Genomic DNA, 15,293 nt, shown 5'->3' with positions numbered 1-15,293 from the left:
TAAAGCAGATTTGGCCATGGGATCAGATGGATTATCAACTTATGTATTATGAGAACATGAAAGGGAATTGGCAGCTCATCTGATGCTGTTTAATTTAAGCTTCCGTTCTGGGGAGTTGCCCAGGAAGGGGGGTGGGTCAAAATAGTTCCAGCATAAAGGAAGTTGGTAATAACAAATTTTAGGCCAATTAGTATCTTAGAATAGTGGTTAAGGTACTGTGAAAGTTGGAAAAAGACAGGACTCGGTGGACGCGAATATGATATTGTATAGGGAGGAGCATAGTTTTGTGAAGGGTAAGCCTTGCCTTAGTAATTTGCTTATTTTTATTTGGATCAAGGGAAATGACTATACAGTAATACTGCTGCTCTTTTGCAAAGGCATTTCATAAGATGCATGGAAAGCTGTATAAACTGCAGCAAATAAGAATGAATATGCAGCAGTATGGGGGAAAATTTATCTAGTTGAAGGTAGGTAACTAATGGTGTTATGCATGACTTGGACTTAGTGCACTACTGTTAAATTTGCAGGTATGATATAGGAAATGATTTAAACGCTCTACTGGCTGAGGTGGATGAAATAGTGAGACCAACTTGCACTTCTTATCCATGTTATTCAATAGGTGTTACAGAATTGTATCCAGATTTATCTGGACGTATATATACATCCTGGCCAGTTGGGTGGGGTTAAGGGGATATCCCATTGTTTGCCTGATGAGGAAGAGCAATAATGAGGGAAGGTGATATAGAGATTCTGCAGAACAACTTAGACTGGCGGTATTGAAGTCAGTTTAATATAGCCAAGATCATGTAATGCACTTTGGCATGAAGAGATGAGATGACAAACAGCAAACTGCCCTGACGGAACTGAACTGCAGGAAACTGATGATGCCAAGGATGTGGGAGTGATTGTGGAGAGAGAGAATTCAAGAGTATAAACAGTACATCAGATTATGTCACTGTTAACTAGTTGGTGAAAGTTTTTTCACTTAGTTATACAATAAATTAAAGATGTCAAGAAATTATATTGTTGGTTTTATCCTTTATCCAAGTGTAAGCAAAGATTGTGCATTAAGTAACTTCACGACTGGGTTACTTGTATATAGACTGATGACTTCACATCATTTGCCTTAGCATCCCATAATACAAGGCACATATCCTTACAGAGGATACAGACATGTATTATGTACATGTCTGTAAAGATGTTTGCCTTGCATTATGGGATACATAAGGCAATTGATGTGAAGTCAAGTCATGAAGTTACTTCACATGCAAACTTTGTTTGCTTACACTCAGATAAAGGATGAAACCAAGAATACAATTTCTTGGCATCTTTGATTTGTTGACTAGTCCCCATACAGCAGCAGCTTTGCCCCTCCCAAGTTTCTTCCAAATTTTTTGTTTGGAGTTTATTTTCTATTCCATTGTTTAGTTAACCAACAAATATATTTTCTTTTATTTAAGTTTCCTCTCCAATTACAAGTAATTCCTCTATTAGAGAGAGATGATTCTGAAATGCTCAGCGAGATGAAACTGGCGAGTGTGACAGAAGATAATAAGAGACTTTATCAATAGAAGTACTGATGTGAAAGCAGGAAATATTCTTGAGCTACTCAGGGACAATTATCTTATGAAGGATGTAGTTGAAGTAACTTATAGGGCTCAAGTGTTAGATTTAATAATATCATCTCATACAGCAATGATAAATGTCACCACAATGCCACTGGTTGGGGAAAGTGATCATGTAGTTTTGATGTGGAGAGTGGCTAGACAGGTACAAAGTTCACGGAACAAGGGAAGGTCATGCTTTAATAACTAGGTTACATTTTATAATAGAACTAGCATATTGGAAGAGAGAGAGAAAGAGAGATACTTGTAGAGTGATTTATTTGGATTTTGCTAAAAAATTTAATCTAGTATCACATGATAAACTACTGTTGAAATTAGACAGGATAGGGATGAGTAGTCATTTAGTATCTTGGTTACAAGGCTAGTTAACTAATAGGAGCCTTGTGTATGGAAGCAGTGTCCCCCCCCCCAAAAAAAAAGGAAAGTGACAAGTGGGATGCCACAGGGTTCTATTCTAGGACCACTGCTGTTTATTCAACAGATTAATGATATAGTTCAAGGTGTGAAAGGAGATATTCAGTTGTTTGCTGATGATGCTAAATTAGGAAAAGCAACGTCAGGAAGTTCTGATATACGAGGTGTGACAATTTAATTTCCGGAAAGGCTGCATAGTGTCGCCATGTGGTGATGTGGTTGGAGTCATGTGAGTATCGTGTTTGTACGTGTTTTTAACTAATGTGTGCATAAACCTCAAGCCGTTGATAGAGCCATTTGCTAGTTGGCTATTGCAAAAACAATAGAGATGTGTGTGTAAACTTTGGTGTAAAAATGTGGTATCGAAATTTGGAGCAGCATGTTAACATCAAATTTTGTGGACATCAAATTCGTGAAGATCAGCAAAACTGCTACTGAAAAGTTGGAGCTCTTGAAAGTGGTATATGGTGTGGATGTTCTGAAAAAGTCAAGTGTCTTTGAGTGCCATAAGAGATTCAAAAGTGGATGAGAAGATGTGAACAACAACCCCAGAAGTGGGCAGCCAAAAACAAAAATAATGAACATAAATGTGAACAGAGCGCAAGATTTGATACGATTTGACAGACAATTGTGTGCAATTAATGGCTGATGAATTGCAAATGAATCGAGAAGCAGTCAGGGTAATTTTGTGGACATCAAATTCTTGAAGATCGGCAAAATTGCTACTGAAAAGTTGGAGCTCTTGAAAGTGGTATATGGTGTGGATGTTCTGAAAAAGTCAAGTGTCTTTGAGTGCCATAAGAGATTCAAAAGTGGATGAGATGTGAACAACAACCCCAGAAGTGGGCAGCCAAAAACAAAAATAATGAACATAAATGTGAACAGAGCGCAAGATTTGATACGATTTGACAGACAATTGTGTGCAATTAATGGCTGATGAATTGCAAATGAATCGAGAAGCAGTCAGGGTAATTTTAACTGAAGAATTGGGTATGTGAAAGATTTTGAAAGAAATCATGATAATGCGCCAAGCACTCATCATGAGAGTTTCTGGCCAAAAAATCAATTACTGAATTCTGTCATCCTGCTTATTCACCTGACTTAGCTCCCTGTGATTTCTGGTTGTTTCCAAAATTAAAGACTACACTAAAGGGATGGAGATTTTCTGACATCGCTGATATCCAGTATAATGTGATAAAGGAACTCAACAGCATTCCAGAAAAGAGTTCAGGCCAGTTTCCAAAAATGGGAACAGTCTAAATCAGTGTATAAATACACAAGGAGACTACTTCGAAGGTGACAGTAGCCACTAATGTATAGTTCCAAACGTAGATTTTTTACAGATGCATTCAAGGAATTAAATTGTCACACCTCGTATTGTTGTTACAAAAGGATTTGAATAGGTTGGGTGTTATGGGCTGAAGAATGGGGGATGCAGTTTCATGTTGCTAAGTGTAAAGTTATGCCAGAGAAGATGGAATGAGGGTTACCATATTAGTACTTTGCTTCAGGAGGTGAAGGAAGCAAGGGATCTGGGCATCTCGGTGGATAGGGAACTGAAGTTTAGGAGACACATCGTGAAAGTTGTAAGGGTTACCCAAAATATTGCTGGTATAATATGAAGAAAGTCGACATATACAAATAAGGTGATAGTTCCACTTTATAAGGCTCATTTGGATTTCTAAGCATAGATCTGGTCACATGGCTATATCGATGACAAGGAAACATTGAAGAGAGAGCGCAGAGATGAATAACTAAGACTGTCTGAGGACTCTGGGATATTGAGAATAGGGACCGATTCAGAGAATGTGGTCTTCAGAGCTTGGCAGATAGGAGGAGGAATGATATGATTGAGACATATAAGCTGGTGAGAAGAGCCTACCAAATAGATACAGGAGAATTATAGCATATGAAAATGGGAGTGGCACAAACAAGAAGCCATCCCTGGAAACTGTACAAAGGTCATGTGATTGAAGATGTGAAAAAGATTTTCTTGGTGGGTGGTGAACAAGCAGAATACACTGCCAGAGTGGGAAGTGAATGCTTTAACACTTAATGTGTTCAAGGCAAGGTGTGACCAGTTATTGTGGTCTGCAAGTGTATGACCTCCCATGATGAGTCTTTGGAGGCTTGGAAATAACACTAATTTGTAAGATCACAGGCCCAATTCTTGTCCAGTTTCTCTCATTTTGAAACTGCTCACATTATTTTACTTGAAATTGCCTGCCATGCTTCAACGTCACATTTAGCAGTGAACCAAAGCAACTCCTAGAGCCACCATAGCTCAGTCAGTTTCAATATGCCATTAAGCAGGGTAGATCTGTGTTTGAATTTTATTTATGGCACAAAGATCATTTATTAGTGTTTTTCAATTGAAGGTGAGCTAGCACTGGCTCATATGGAGGTGGCAGGGTTCTCTCCTTGAAACTTGGGTTTTTCAACCTGCAAAACAGTCAAATGGTCAAGAAGAACATATACATCATCAAATTCCAAGTATATACCCTCAAGGGGTATACAGGATATAATAGTACTACATCATTACTAACTTCCTATCTACAATTTTCCTCCAAATCAGTCTGTTACCTGTCAAAACTCCAATATTATCAGATCTTATATTTGTCTTCTAAGGCATTTTTTACTGTATCAATCCACCTATATCTTGGTCTTCTTCTGGGTCTTTTTCCTGCCAACGAACACTTGTTTTGCTAATCTTTCCTCTCCCATTCTGTTTAAGAGACCCTTCACCTGATATTAGCTAGTTAACACATTCCTGGATGCTGACAATGTCAAGTTCTTACCTAATATCCTCATTTTTAACATGATAGTGCCGCTGATGCCAACTGTTCATGCCCCTAATCTTTCTCAGGACTCTCATATCTGCGGTCTCTAGGCTTTCGTCAAGTGTTTTGCTTCTGACCCAGCTCTCAGATCCAAAAGTTAAAATTGTTTTGAACACGGTCTTGTATACAGCTGATTTAGTGTTTTGACTAATTTCTCTCTTATTCCATATAATTTTTTTTAAGTTGACTTCCTACCATACCATCTTTGTTAATTCTGTTTCTATTTCTATACTTAATTTACCATCTTCCCTAAAAACCGTGCCTAAGTAAAATGAAATTTTTACTTAGGCACAATTTAATTGTAAAACATTTAAGCTACTTAGGTAGCTTAAATGTTTTACAGGTTCTCCATTCACAATGTTGTTGATATTTTCAATGTTTCTGCCTATTTTCATTGTCTTTATCTTTTTAATGCTGCCTTCATACCATATCTATTACAACAGTTATTCAATTTAGTCAGGGAATCTTGCAGATTTGCAGCAGATTTATTTATTTAGAAGTATAACATCATCCACATAAAGCAAACAGCTGAGATTAACATCTCCAATTTTGATATCAGGTTTAATACCACTTTCCTTCATAATGTGATCCATATAGATAATGAATAACAGAGGAGATAATATACATCCTTGTCTGACACCAGATTAGATTTAAACCAGTTACTTGTACTTCTTTCAATTCTAACTGATGACTTACAACTCAAATAAAGGCTAAGTATTGCTTGATATAATGCCCCATTGACACCATATAACTGTAGCATATTGAATAGCTTCTCTCTTGGCACCTTGTCATATGCCTTTTCCAAATCAACAAAACTTAAATACAGATCTTTGTTATATTCCCATGATTTCTCAACTATCTGCATAAAGTGAAAATCTGATCCTGACAGCCTCTATATGGCATGAATCCAGCTTGTTCTTCACAAGCTTCTCTTCCACAATCCTTCTCAGCTGGTTATAAAGTATACTTGCATATATCTTACCAGGAACACTCAGTAGAGAAATACCTCTGTAATTCTCACATTCAGTTTTATTTCCATTTTTTTATATTGGTACTATGAGAGCTCTACTCTAATCATCTGGAATTCGTCCCTCTGTCCAGGCCTTCTTAACTGTGCAGTACAGTCACTGTAAGACTCTTATACCTCCATACTTGAACATTTCTGAACATCTCATGCCGCCTTTCCACATTTCAGCCATTTGATGGCTTTTTCTACTTCAAATATGGATATGTATTCCTGACTGCATGTCTGGTCAGTACTTTTTTACCACTGTGCTGTCATCACTGCTTGTTAAATTTAGCAATTTATCGAAATAATTACTCCATACTTCAAAGATATCTTTTTTCACCTGTTCTCATTTCCCCTTTATCATCTCTAATTCCTTTTACAGCATTCTTTCCTCCATTTCTGACCGTCTTCAACAACTTCCAGAATATCTTGCCATCTTCTTGATATTTATTTTCTATGTTCTTGCTAAAGTCCTTCCACTACTTTTGTTTAGCTAGTTTTACAGAGTGTTTAGCTTTCTTACATTTGTCTCTGTATTCTATAAGAACACAAGCTGACTTATTTGCCAGGAACTTTTGATATGCTTTCTTCTTTTTCCTTCACTGTCTCTTTAACTTCCTGTGTCCACCATGGAGTTCTGATTTTTCTATCCTTGCAGATAACCTCACCATGCCTCTCTGGCTGAATCAATCAGTGTTTTCTTCAGGGCTTGCCACTGAATCTCCAAGGTTTGATACCTGTTTTCAAACTTGAATAATATTTGTGTATTTTAGTCTTCACATCTGAGAGGTGCTCAACTTTTATTCGCATTAAAACTTTCTTACGTGTTCTTTTCAATATGAAATTAAATTTTATCCTGCTCAAGACTAAATGGTAATCACTTCCAACTTCAAATCATTTGTACACTCTGGTGTCCTGCACCAGGAAGAAAACATTAACTATCGACAATAACATAGTCAATGAGAATTTTCTTATTCCTTGCTTCTCTCCAAGAGAATTTGTGCACATTATGTTGGAACATTGTGTTAGTAATAACTAGTCCATGTTGTAATCAGAAATCCAACAAGTATTTGCCATTATTATTAGCTGTGCTCTTTTCTCCAAATTTTCCGAAAAATATTTTTGTATGTCTGACAATCATTTCCTACTCTGCTATTAATATCTCAAAAAGGACCAACTTTTCCTTTTTCATTGTGTCAGCTGCTTTCTCTAAAGCCCAAAAAATTCCTCCACTTCTACCTTAGTAGAACCTTCTGTGTGTTCATAGGCACAAATAAGTCTCATTGTCCAGTTCCTCATTCTCATATTTGTCCACATTACTCTATTTGAGACTTCCTGCCATTCAAAATTAGCCTCGTATTTAGTGTTTGATTGTCATTGCCTGAATATAACATTTTGTATTTATTGCTCAGAAAGATCTCGCCAGTTTTTGCCTTTTTTTGTTTCAGTCACCCCTATTATGTCAATCTGGTACTTATCCAATTCTTAAACTAGCTCCATTTCTTTGCCATTCAGGCTTCTTATGTTGATGGTATACCGATCTTGAACTCTGGTGATGCTGAGTTGAGGTGGGTTTTAGGATTTGTTCCAGTAGCTGACTTTTTGCTGTTTGACCTAGTTTCCTGGCAAAAACTGCGGGGAACTTGTTTAAATGGGCAACGCCCCAGCTGGCATGAAATTTTGTCATGTTGTACCATCATTTGATATATTGGTTTAAGCCAATAAGAATACAATTTGGTCGTTCTCCACATTCCTTTAAAGGCTATGTGGAGGTCTCCTCTCAGTTATATAGCTTTGACCCTTAAGCATCCCAAACACATACATTTAGAAACAAATATAATATAGCTATATGACTAATCACCCTATCCTGGAATAGCGTTTAGGAAATTTAAAGACACTTAGGAAATACTCATGGAAGATTATGGGCACCAAAATCCGTTGGAAGATAACTACTCCTTCCTTTCTCTGATCACTACTGCCTGAATCTAAACTAATCCTGTGGCCTCCTCTTTAAGAGAGTTGCTGCTGATGAACAGTCCACTTCCATGCCTCTCTATCTCTTGCCCCCTGTAAGACTCTTGCCCATCCAACCTTTGATGTTGTCTTTCCATTGCAGTAGGAGTCTTCCTCTCCTTCCCTCCACCATCCCCTGCAATACTATTCTGGGAAGCTCTCCAGAAGAATCCCTCATCAAATGTCCTGCAAACGCTATTTTTCTTCTTTGGATACTAGCCATATAATCTCTTTTCATTTTGAATCTTTTAAAACTTCTTCAATGCTCACACTCTTTCAGTCCAGCTGATACGATCCATTTTTCTCAAGCACCACATTTTAAATGCATTCAGTCAGTCACTCATCTCCTTATTGATCATTTAGAACTTGCATCCATATGTCCCCATGCTCCAGATCATTGTCTTGAGGATTCTTACTTTCAACTGTTTGTTCAGATTTCTATTTCCTAATATGTGGTATATTTTGAAAAATGCTGCTTTTGCTTTTTTAATTCTGTTCTTAATTTCATAATTAGATCTATTGTCTTCTGTTATCCAACTTCCAAGCTATTCAAAGCTTTTTACATTTTCTATTCTTTGTCCGTTTCAAAGTAATTTCCATCCCATCATTTCCTTTCCTTGAAATCTTCATCACTTTTGTATTGTGAATGTTTATTTTCATTTTATCTCTCTCTCTCTCTCATTTCCAACCCTGTTCAGTCTGTTCAAAATTATTTGCAAGCCTTCCGGAACTGCCTGAATATAACTTAGTTAATATTTTTAACATACTGTACATACCCAATTATGCTGATGTGATATTTTTGTAATATCTCTGCAAGATTCACTTTTTTTTTTTTTTTAACCATTGGCATTCTTATGATAATGATGTCAACTTGAATTCTATTTGAGATCATTCCAGTAGCTGACTTTCAGCTTGTCCTAGTTCTTTGATTAAAACAGGTGGAGCCTGTTAAACTAGGCAACACTTCTGGCATTTATCTGTATGTGATTTAAACCAATACAAACTACAATTTAGATAGTCTCAAAGTGCCTGCCCACCCTCATTCATTAACAATCCTTGTGGATACCTGGTAACAGGATGCACACAGGAAGGTAATATTGGATAGTGAATCTGAAGCCCTGCCATTTCTCCACATTGCTTTCATGTAGTGTGGAAATCTCTTCATATATTCAATATATCACAGTCATTACCATTGACTGACATAACTATTTACCAAAATTATAAAAATGCAGGATAATAAACCTTCATTCTAATTTTATATCACATCAGTAAATAATGTTTCTGCATGAATCAGGGCTTATAGAATTACCAACTTTGGGCATGAACTGCCTTGCTAGATAAGAAATTCTGTCCAAAGAATCCACATATTTGCCTTTTGTTTTTTCTGCTTGCCATTAAGGGTCTTACAGCTAGTAAGCATTTGGTTTTCAGCAGATATTAGGAGAAAAACCTAAATTGCTGCAGCAGTTCATGCTGAAAGTCATTTATTTTTCACAAATGAACTCCAGGCAACAAATAATCCCACTGCCATATATTCTACCAGGTCATACCTAGAGAGGGAGTCAGAGTATTAGTACAGAGGCACTATCAAGGCCACATTATAGCAAAGAGACTGGTCTATGTATATCAGTCTATGGTCTATGTATATGGTCTATGTAAATCACAATGAAGAAAAGAGCCTAAAAGACTAACTTGGTAATGAATCCTATTTGAGCAGAAAATATTTCTGCACCACTTGTAACATTTTTCATCCTCTTCATCCCCCCCCTCTTCATAAGGTTCACTGCCAAATTAAAATCTATTAGGCTATTTTTTTCATCAATGGCTGTTTATGATACAACAAAAATATTTTAAATCAGCAAATATGAGCATAAATTTACACCTTGAATTGATAATTCAGAAGAGTTAGGAGCACCGATTTTATCATCACTGCTTGCTACAATGAAATTTGCTTTTATTTTTTATTTACTTTAAATTTTACATTTTAGAAAAAAAATGCCTTCTTTGGGTTTTTGAAATACTTCAAAATAAGCTAACAGGTTTATTTAGGTTGTTCAGTTGGCAACTGAGAAACAGTAATAAATGAGTGTGTAGCTATTTTGGTATATTGATATTTTAGCAGAGAGGGTTTTTATCTCCATGCATTTTACTACCTGCTAAACAGAATTTGATTTCTGTTTTGAATACTCCTTTCTCAACATAAACCAGTTTTCTCAGAATTCAAAAAACACTAGGTTTTCTACTTCTATTTCTTTCTGAACAAATAATCTATGCAGAAAAAAATTTGTTCTATCACAAAATGCTCAAATGAAATATTGGCCTAAATTTTATTTATCAATTTAGTATTATTATTTAAATATTTCATCAACTCAGAATATACAAAATACAAGTATGGTAGATCACACTAGACAAGCAAAACACCTACTGGCAAACCCTTCCATACATCCTAAATAACTTCAAAAGATTTATTGATTGTAGTGAGGTGTGATCTAGACTCCTGTATGCCATAAAAACAATAGTATGATTTTTGATAACTTTCAGTCGACTATCATTCAATGCTGAAAACATGAGCTATGAGTTTACTGAGCAAACGAAAATAGGGGAAAATACTCATGAATTTAAAGCTGAAAAAAAAAAAAAAAAGTTTCTCACAGAAGATATAAAGAGTTACGCTTAGCATTTCCATACCTTGGTTTAATTTAGTACTTGTTAATTTCATGCTGATGAAGTAAGCAACCAAAGCTGGCAAAAAATGTATAGGCAAATCACCATACTATAACTAAGGGACTGCAGATCTCATTAATCTTCATACCTATTTCCCTAAAACTACAGTTTAGAGATGTTCTAAGTATAATATTTATCTTCTCAATGATTAAAAAAATAAATAGGTAAATAAAATAAAAAAATTTTAAAAAAAGACACATTAGGAAAGGAAGGCATTTTACATTTCAATATGGTTTAAGAAACAATGTCAGCTGCATCCATCCAATTTCTTAAGCTTACACTATTTCTGCACTTTGGTAATGCACAGAAATGTCCTAAATCCAACTGTTCTCCTTTGCATATCATAATATGAGATGATATCTTCAACTAGCTAGCTGAACTTCTAAGGTTCATTGCTGCATGTACCACTTTCCATTCCAGTTCTGGATTCCCACCTCAGCTAAGTCTTTCTGAATATTATTCTCCCAATGCATCTATGGCCTACCTTGAGAAGATACACATTATTAAATTATATAATTTTTGTTAAAACTTACACCAAATATTCTGCAGTCACTATTCATCACTAAATGAAGCAAGCACTTGCCAAGGTATGTCAAAATGATGAATTTACTTTCATCAAAATCACGAATGCTTTTGATATTATTTCTTATGCCTATTAAGAAACACGTGCTGCTGGCCCACAATAGCAATGCACGCTATAAAAGTATTAATCTGTATATTGCTGAAAATAGATTCACAAGTGGACTTATATGTGAAATTTATTTTTGATGACAAAACTTATGAAGTATGATTTATAATATCTACTCATAATATTTACTATTTAAAGATGTTTTTAAAAAAAAAAAAAAAAAAGATACTCATCATGCTAACTAAATTTTTTTTTTATTTTGTTTAAGAATTCAAACACTTTACACACGTCAATACTTTGTGGGGAGTGGGGGAATCATTACAAACATCCACAATAACAGCCATTTTTCTCCCCCTATTCTCAGAAGCAAGTATGGAATGCAAATTGCAAATAATACTTTAGCAGTTAATCACCAGACTCAGCACGTCGATACCAAAATCTTGCCCTAAAATCATCACTACATGTTAAGAATGCAGGCCCAGTAGGCGAATGAACAATATACCTAACTACATTATTATGACCAAGGGAAAGGAGACGTTGTCTTTCTGCATTACGTGCATCCCAACTGCAGAGGCTAGTTGTTTTTTCATCTGGAAACATAACATAATCTTCTGTATGATTAAATACTGCTTGGCTACGATGTGTTTGCTTTCCAGTAGCACCCGCTCCAGTATACGCAATAAGACACCGTCCCATCGATAATTCCCATAATTTTACTAATGAATCCTTTCCACTGGATAATATATACTTAGAGTTTCTTGAGAAAATTACTGAGCATACTTCATTTGCATCATGTGCCTGGGGAAAAGTATTCACGCACTTATTACTAACACCATCCCAAACTTTAATATCTCCATCTTTAGAACTGCTTGCATAAAGATTTGCATAAGGACTAAATCGGAGCATAGTTAATGGTCCTTTATGCTGATCTTCTGGTATGCTTGACACAAAACACTGTCCAGTGTTAACATCATATAATCTTAAAGTTGCATGCTGGGTTCCAACAATTAAATAATCACCTGAAGGATGGAGAGATAAGCAACGAATCATTTCTGCTTCATGAAGTGTCTTAAAAGCTCTCTTCACTGAAGGTTTAGAAAAATCAAAGAATTTAATAGTATAGTCTTTACTCCCAGATATCAAAATCTGTTCTGTTGGATGAAATTCAAGACAAGTGACTTCCTCAATGTGATCATATAATGTTCTAATAACAGGATGTGTTTCCATATTCTGTTGTGTTGTTTCTTGTGCAGCTACCTCAGCTGGCATTGCGCTTTTAGCTAACATTCTATCCACATCTAAAATTTTGATCGAAGCATCAACAGAACCTGTTGCAACTAGCTGTCCATCAGCACTAAAGGTTCCAGCACGACACTGAGCTTTATGAGAAGTAACATAACACGTTTCATACAAGGCGGGTTCTGGGGCAAGTGAAGGTGCTTCTGTTTCATATTCTAAATCAATACCAATTCCCGGAGTAATGTTGTCACCACGTACACGCTGTTCTCCACGATGTTCTTCTTCCGTTCGAAGACCAATTGTTACAACATGTAAAAGGCGATCAGATGGCGGACACGGAGGGTGGGCTCTTACTAAATTCGAAAGGCTTACCGCGAGAGTCTGGTGTCCATCGTAAAATAGTTGGCTAATGATAAGCCGATAAAGGGCTTCCCTTTCCTTTACTCCAGGTCCTTGCGGCATCGTAATTCAGGCGGGAAAAAAAACTTAATTATAAAACTAACTTTTTAATAACTCAAATACTTTTAAGATACATATATATAAACTTTCGAAAGAATTCAGTACTTCATTTCATTATATGTAACTTTAATTTAAAAAAAAGAAAAGAAAAACAGCAATAAAAAAACATCACACAACCACTACATTCGAAATACAATTTGACAACAATACTTTGTACCTATTAAGACGTTTCACGCTATCCAATACACCAGCGCCATCACACGATTACTTCAGGAATAGCAGTTCAAAAAAAAAATAAAAGTTGCTAAAGGAAACGCGATTACACAAACGTAAGTTGTACGCTTAATGGAACTTTAGTATTAAAAATACTGAAGTGTGCTGCATTGAATGCATATATATATATATATATATATATATATATATATATATATATATGTTAAGAATAAATTATCACTAGGGTCATTATCGCTCTAAGTTTGACTAAGTGGTACTAATCACCAGAGTTATGGCTAATTTCTACTGAACTGACTTCAGTCAATATTCTCTAAGAGTCTAAGCTCTTCCCATAATAAATAAATAAATAAATAAACAGCCAGATCCATTCATTCTCCGATTGAATTGATTTCTCTTCCATTTTGTCTGTCTTTGTTCTCTGGAAGAGTCACAGTGTACATCTCTTTAAAAAGAAATAGATTTATTCTCTCTCTCTCTCTCTCTCTCTCTCTCTTTATTTTGTTGTCCATACACATAAGTGTATGAACAACTTAAATAACAGATGTACGTTAAGACTTTTTTTTTTCAGAGAACAAAGACAGACTGACAGAATGAAAGAGAAATCGGCTCAATCGAAGAATAAATGGATGTAGCTGGCTTTTTTTTTTATGGGCAGGGCCTAGAGGGAGGAAAATTAGTGTCATACTCAGATAAAATTTGCATTACTGAAGGAATAAAAAGTAATACTGACATGACATACATTCACCAAAACGCTTTTCATGGTAAATTATATTTTAAACTTTCAACTGTTCAAAAGAATGGTTTGTAGAAACTTCAGTTTCAATCACAAAATGTTTAAATTCCAATTTCTTGAAATTGGAAAGAAAATGTGCATCAATAAAAGATTTATGTGGATGTGGATTTTTTAAAAGTGACTTTAAGAAATGGACATTAATAATTTTCTTACAATAATTGTCCAAAATGTCTCCTTTATTTGGATGCACATTTCCATGCGGCGAATATTCTTTGTCTCGTTTTCATTATCTGGTCGACCATTTTGAATGTAGGCTGTAGGGTCTATAATTGTCAGTACAGCTCATGACACCCACAAAAATCCCGAAAAATCAATCAGTGCTTCTGATTGAAGATTTATGATCAAATAATTGGTTTCCAACAAGCCAACATGATAAATTTACCAACGAGTGTTCGTGGAAATTTCGTTTCAATTTTTAAGGATGATTTTTCAGCAGTCCACAATTGTTTATTACTAGTATTTTTCATGTCATCTCGAGTTAATGTAGCATCTTCTGGTGAAGAACGTGTGCCTGCACATATTAAGATTTACGTAAAACCAACAACAAACGCTTACTCGGGGATAATCATCCATCTCTTCAAGATCCTGTACATCCTGATGAGAAAGATATAAAAATATCCAAAATGTGGTGATATTTTTATATATTGTATGAAAATTTATGGACAATACAATCCGAAATTCGCTATCACCATTCCCCCCTTGTAGCTCGCATGCTGTTAATGAAGGACATAAATGAAGTGGATGTTCCTGGTTTGAACATATGTTTTCAGTAAGCACTCATGACGAGCTGACCTGTGTAGCATGAATAGGTGAAATGCAGAAGTTTACTATTTGGATAATACCTGCAGGTATTGTCCAAATAGTAAACAGACACTATCTCTTCTTATCAGTCTGGAATTGACTTCATTTATAAAACAAATTTATTGATTAAAGTTACTGATAAATCCCCTCCTCCCATCCCGAAGTTGGATGGATTACAGTTGGGTCGCACTGTATATCCCACCTGCAGGGGATAATGGTTAGCTCAGTCCTGAAGTTGTATGGCATTTTTCCTTTTCCTGGTAAGGAAAGGCATGGGCTCTAATCCAATATAGTATTAGCAATCTTTTTATTATTATTACGTGACACCTCCACGGAGTCCAAAGACTCGTCGAGGTTGGGCACCTACTTTACAACTCTCTGTCTGTACCAACTACCACTAACATTTCCACAGGCAATCACAAACATCCATGCTCACGGCGGGATTCGCATCCCCAGCCTTTTGGCTGGAGAACGGATATGCTAACCACTCGGCCAACCAAGCCAGTATACAAAA

The 15,293-nt window shown here is 35.8% G+C and overlaps 2 protein-coding genes across 3 annotated transcripts in view; both read right to left on the bottom strand.

Annotated features, from left to right (window-relative positions):
- The window catches only part of LOC150109235 (uncharacterized), a 415,237-nt gene that overhangs the window by 393,619 nt on the left and 6,325 nt on the right, over positions 1-15,293 (bottom strand). The window lies entirely within an intron of this gene.
- CstF50 (cleavage stimulation factor subunit 1 Cst50) lies at positions 11,489-13,179 on the bottom strand. Its single transcript, XM_090406496.1, has one exon. The coding sequence runs from the start codon at positions 12,952-12,954 to the stop codon at positions 11,659-11,661; it is 1,296 nt and encodes a 431-aa protein (XP_090262622.1). The 5' UTR covers positions 12,955-13,179; the 3' UTR covers positions 11,489-11,658.

The sequence above is a fragment of the Typopeltis vanoorti genome, chromosome 2 (genome assembly GCF_054136105.1).
Source record: "Typopeltis vanoorti isolate ZY-2024b chromosome 2, IOZ_Tvanoo_1.0, whole genome shotgun sequence".
Classification (NCBI taxonomy): Eukaryota; Metazoa; Arthropoda; class Arachnida; order Uropygi; family Thelyphonidae; genus Typopeltis; species Typopeltis vanoorti.
The sequence above is the reverse complement of the archived record's forward strand: the minus strand, read 5'-3'. Positions and strand labels throughout refer to the sequence as shown.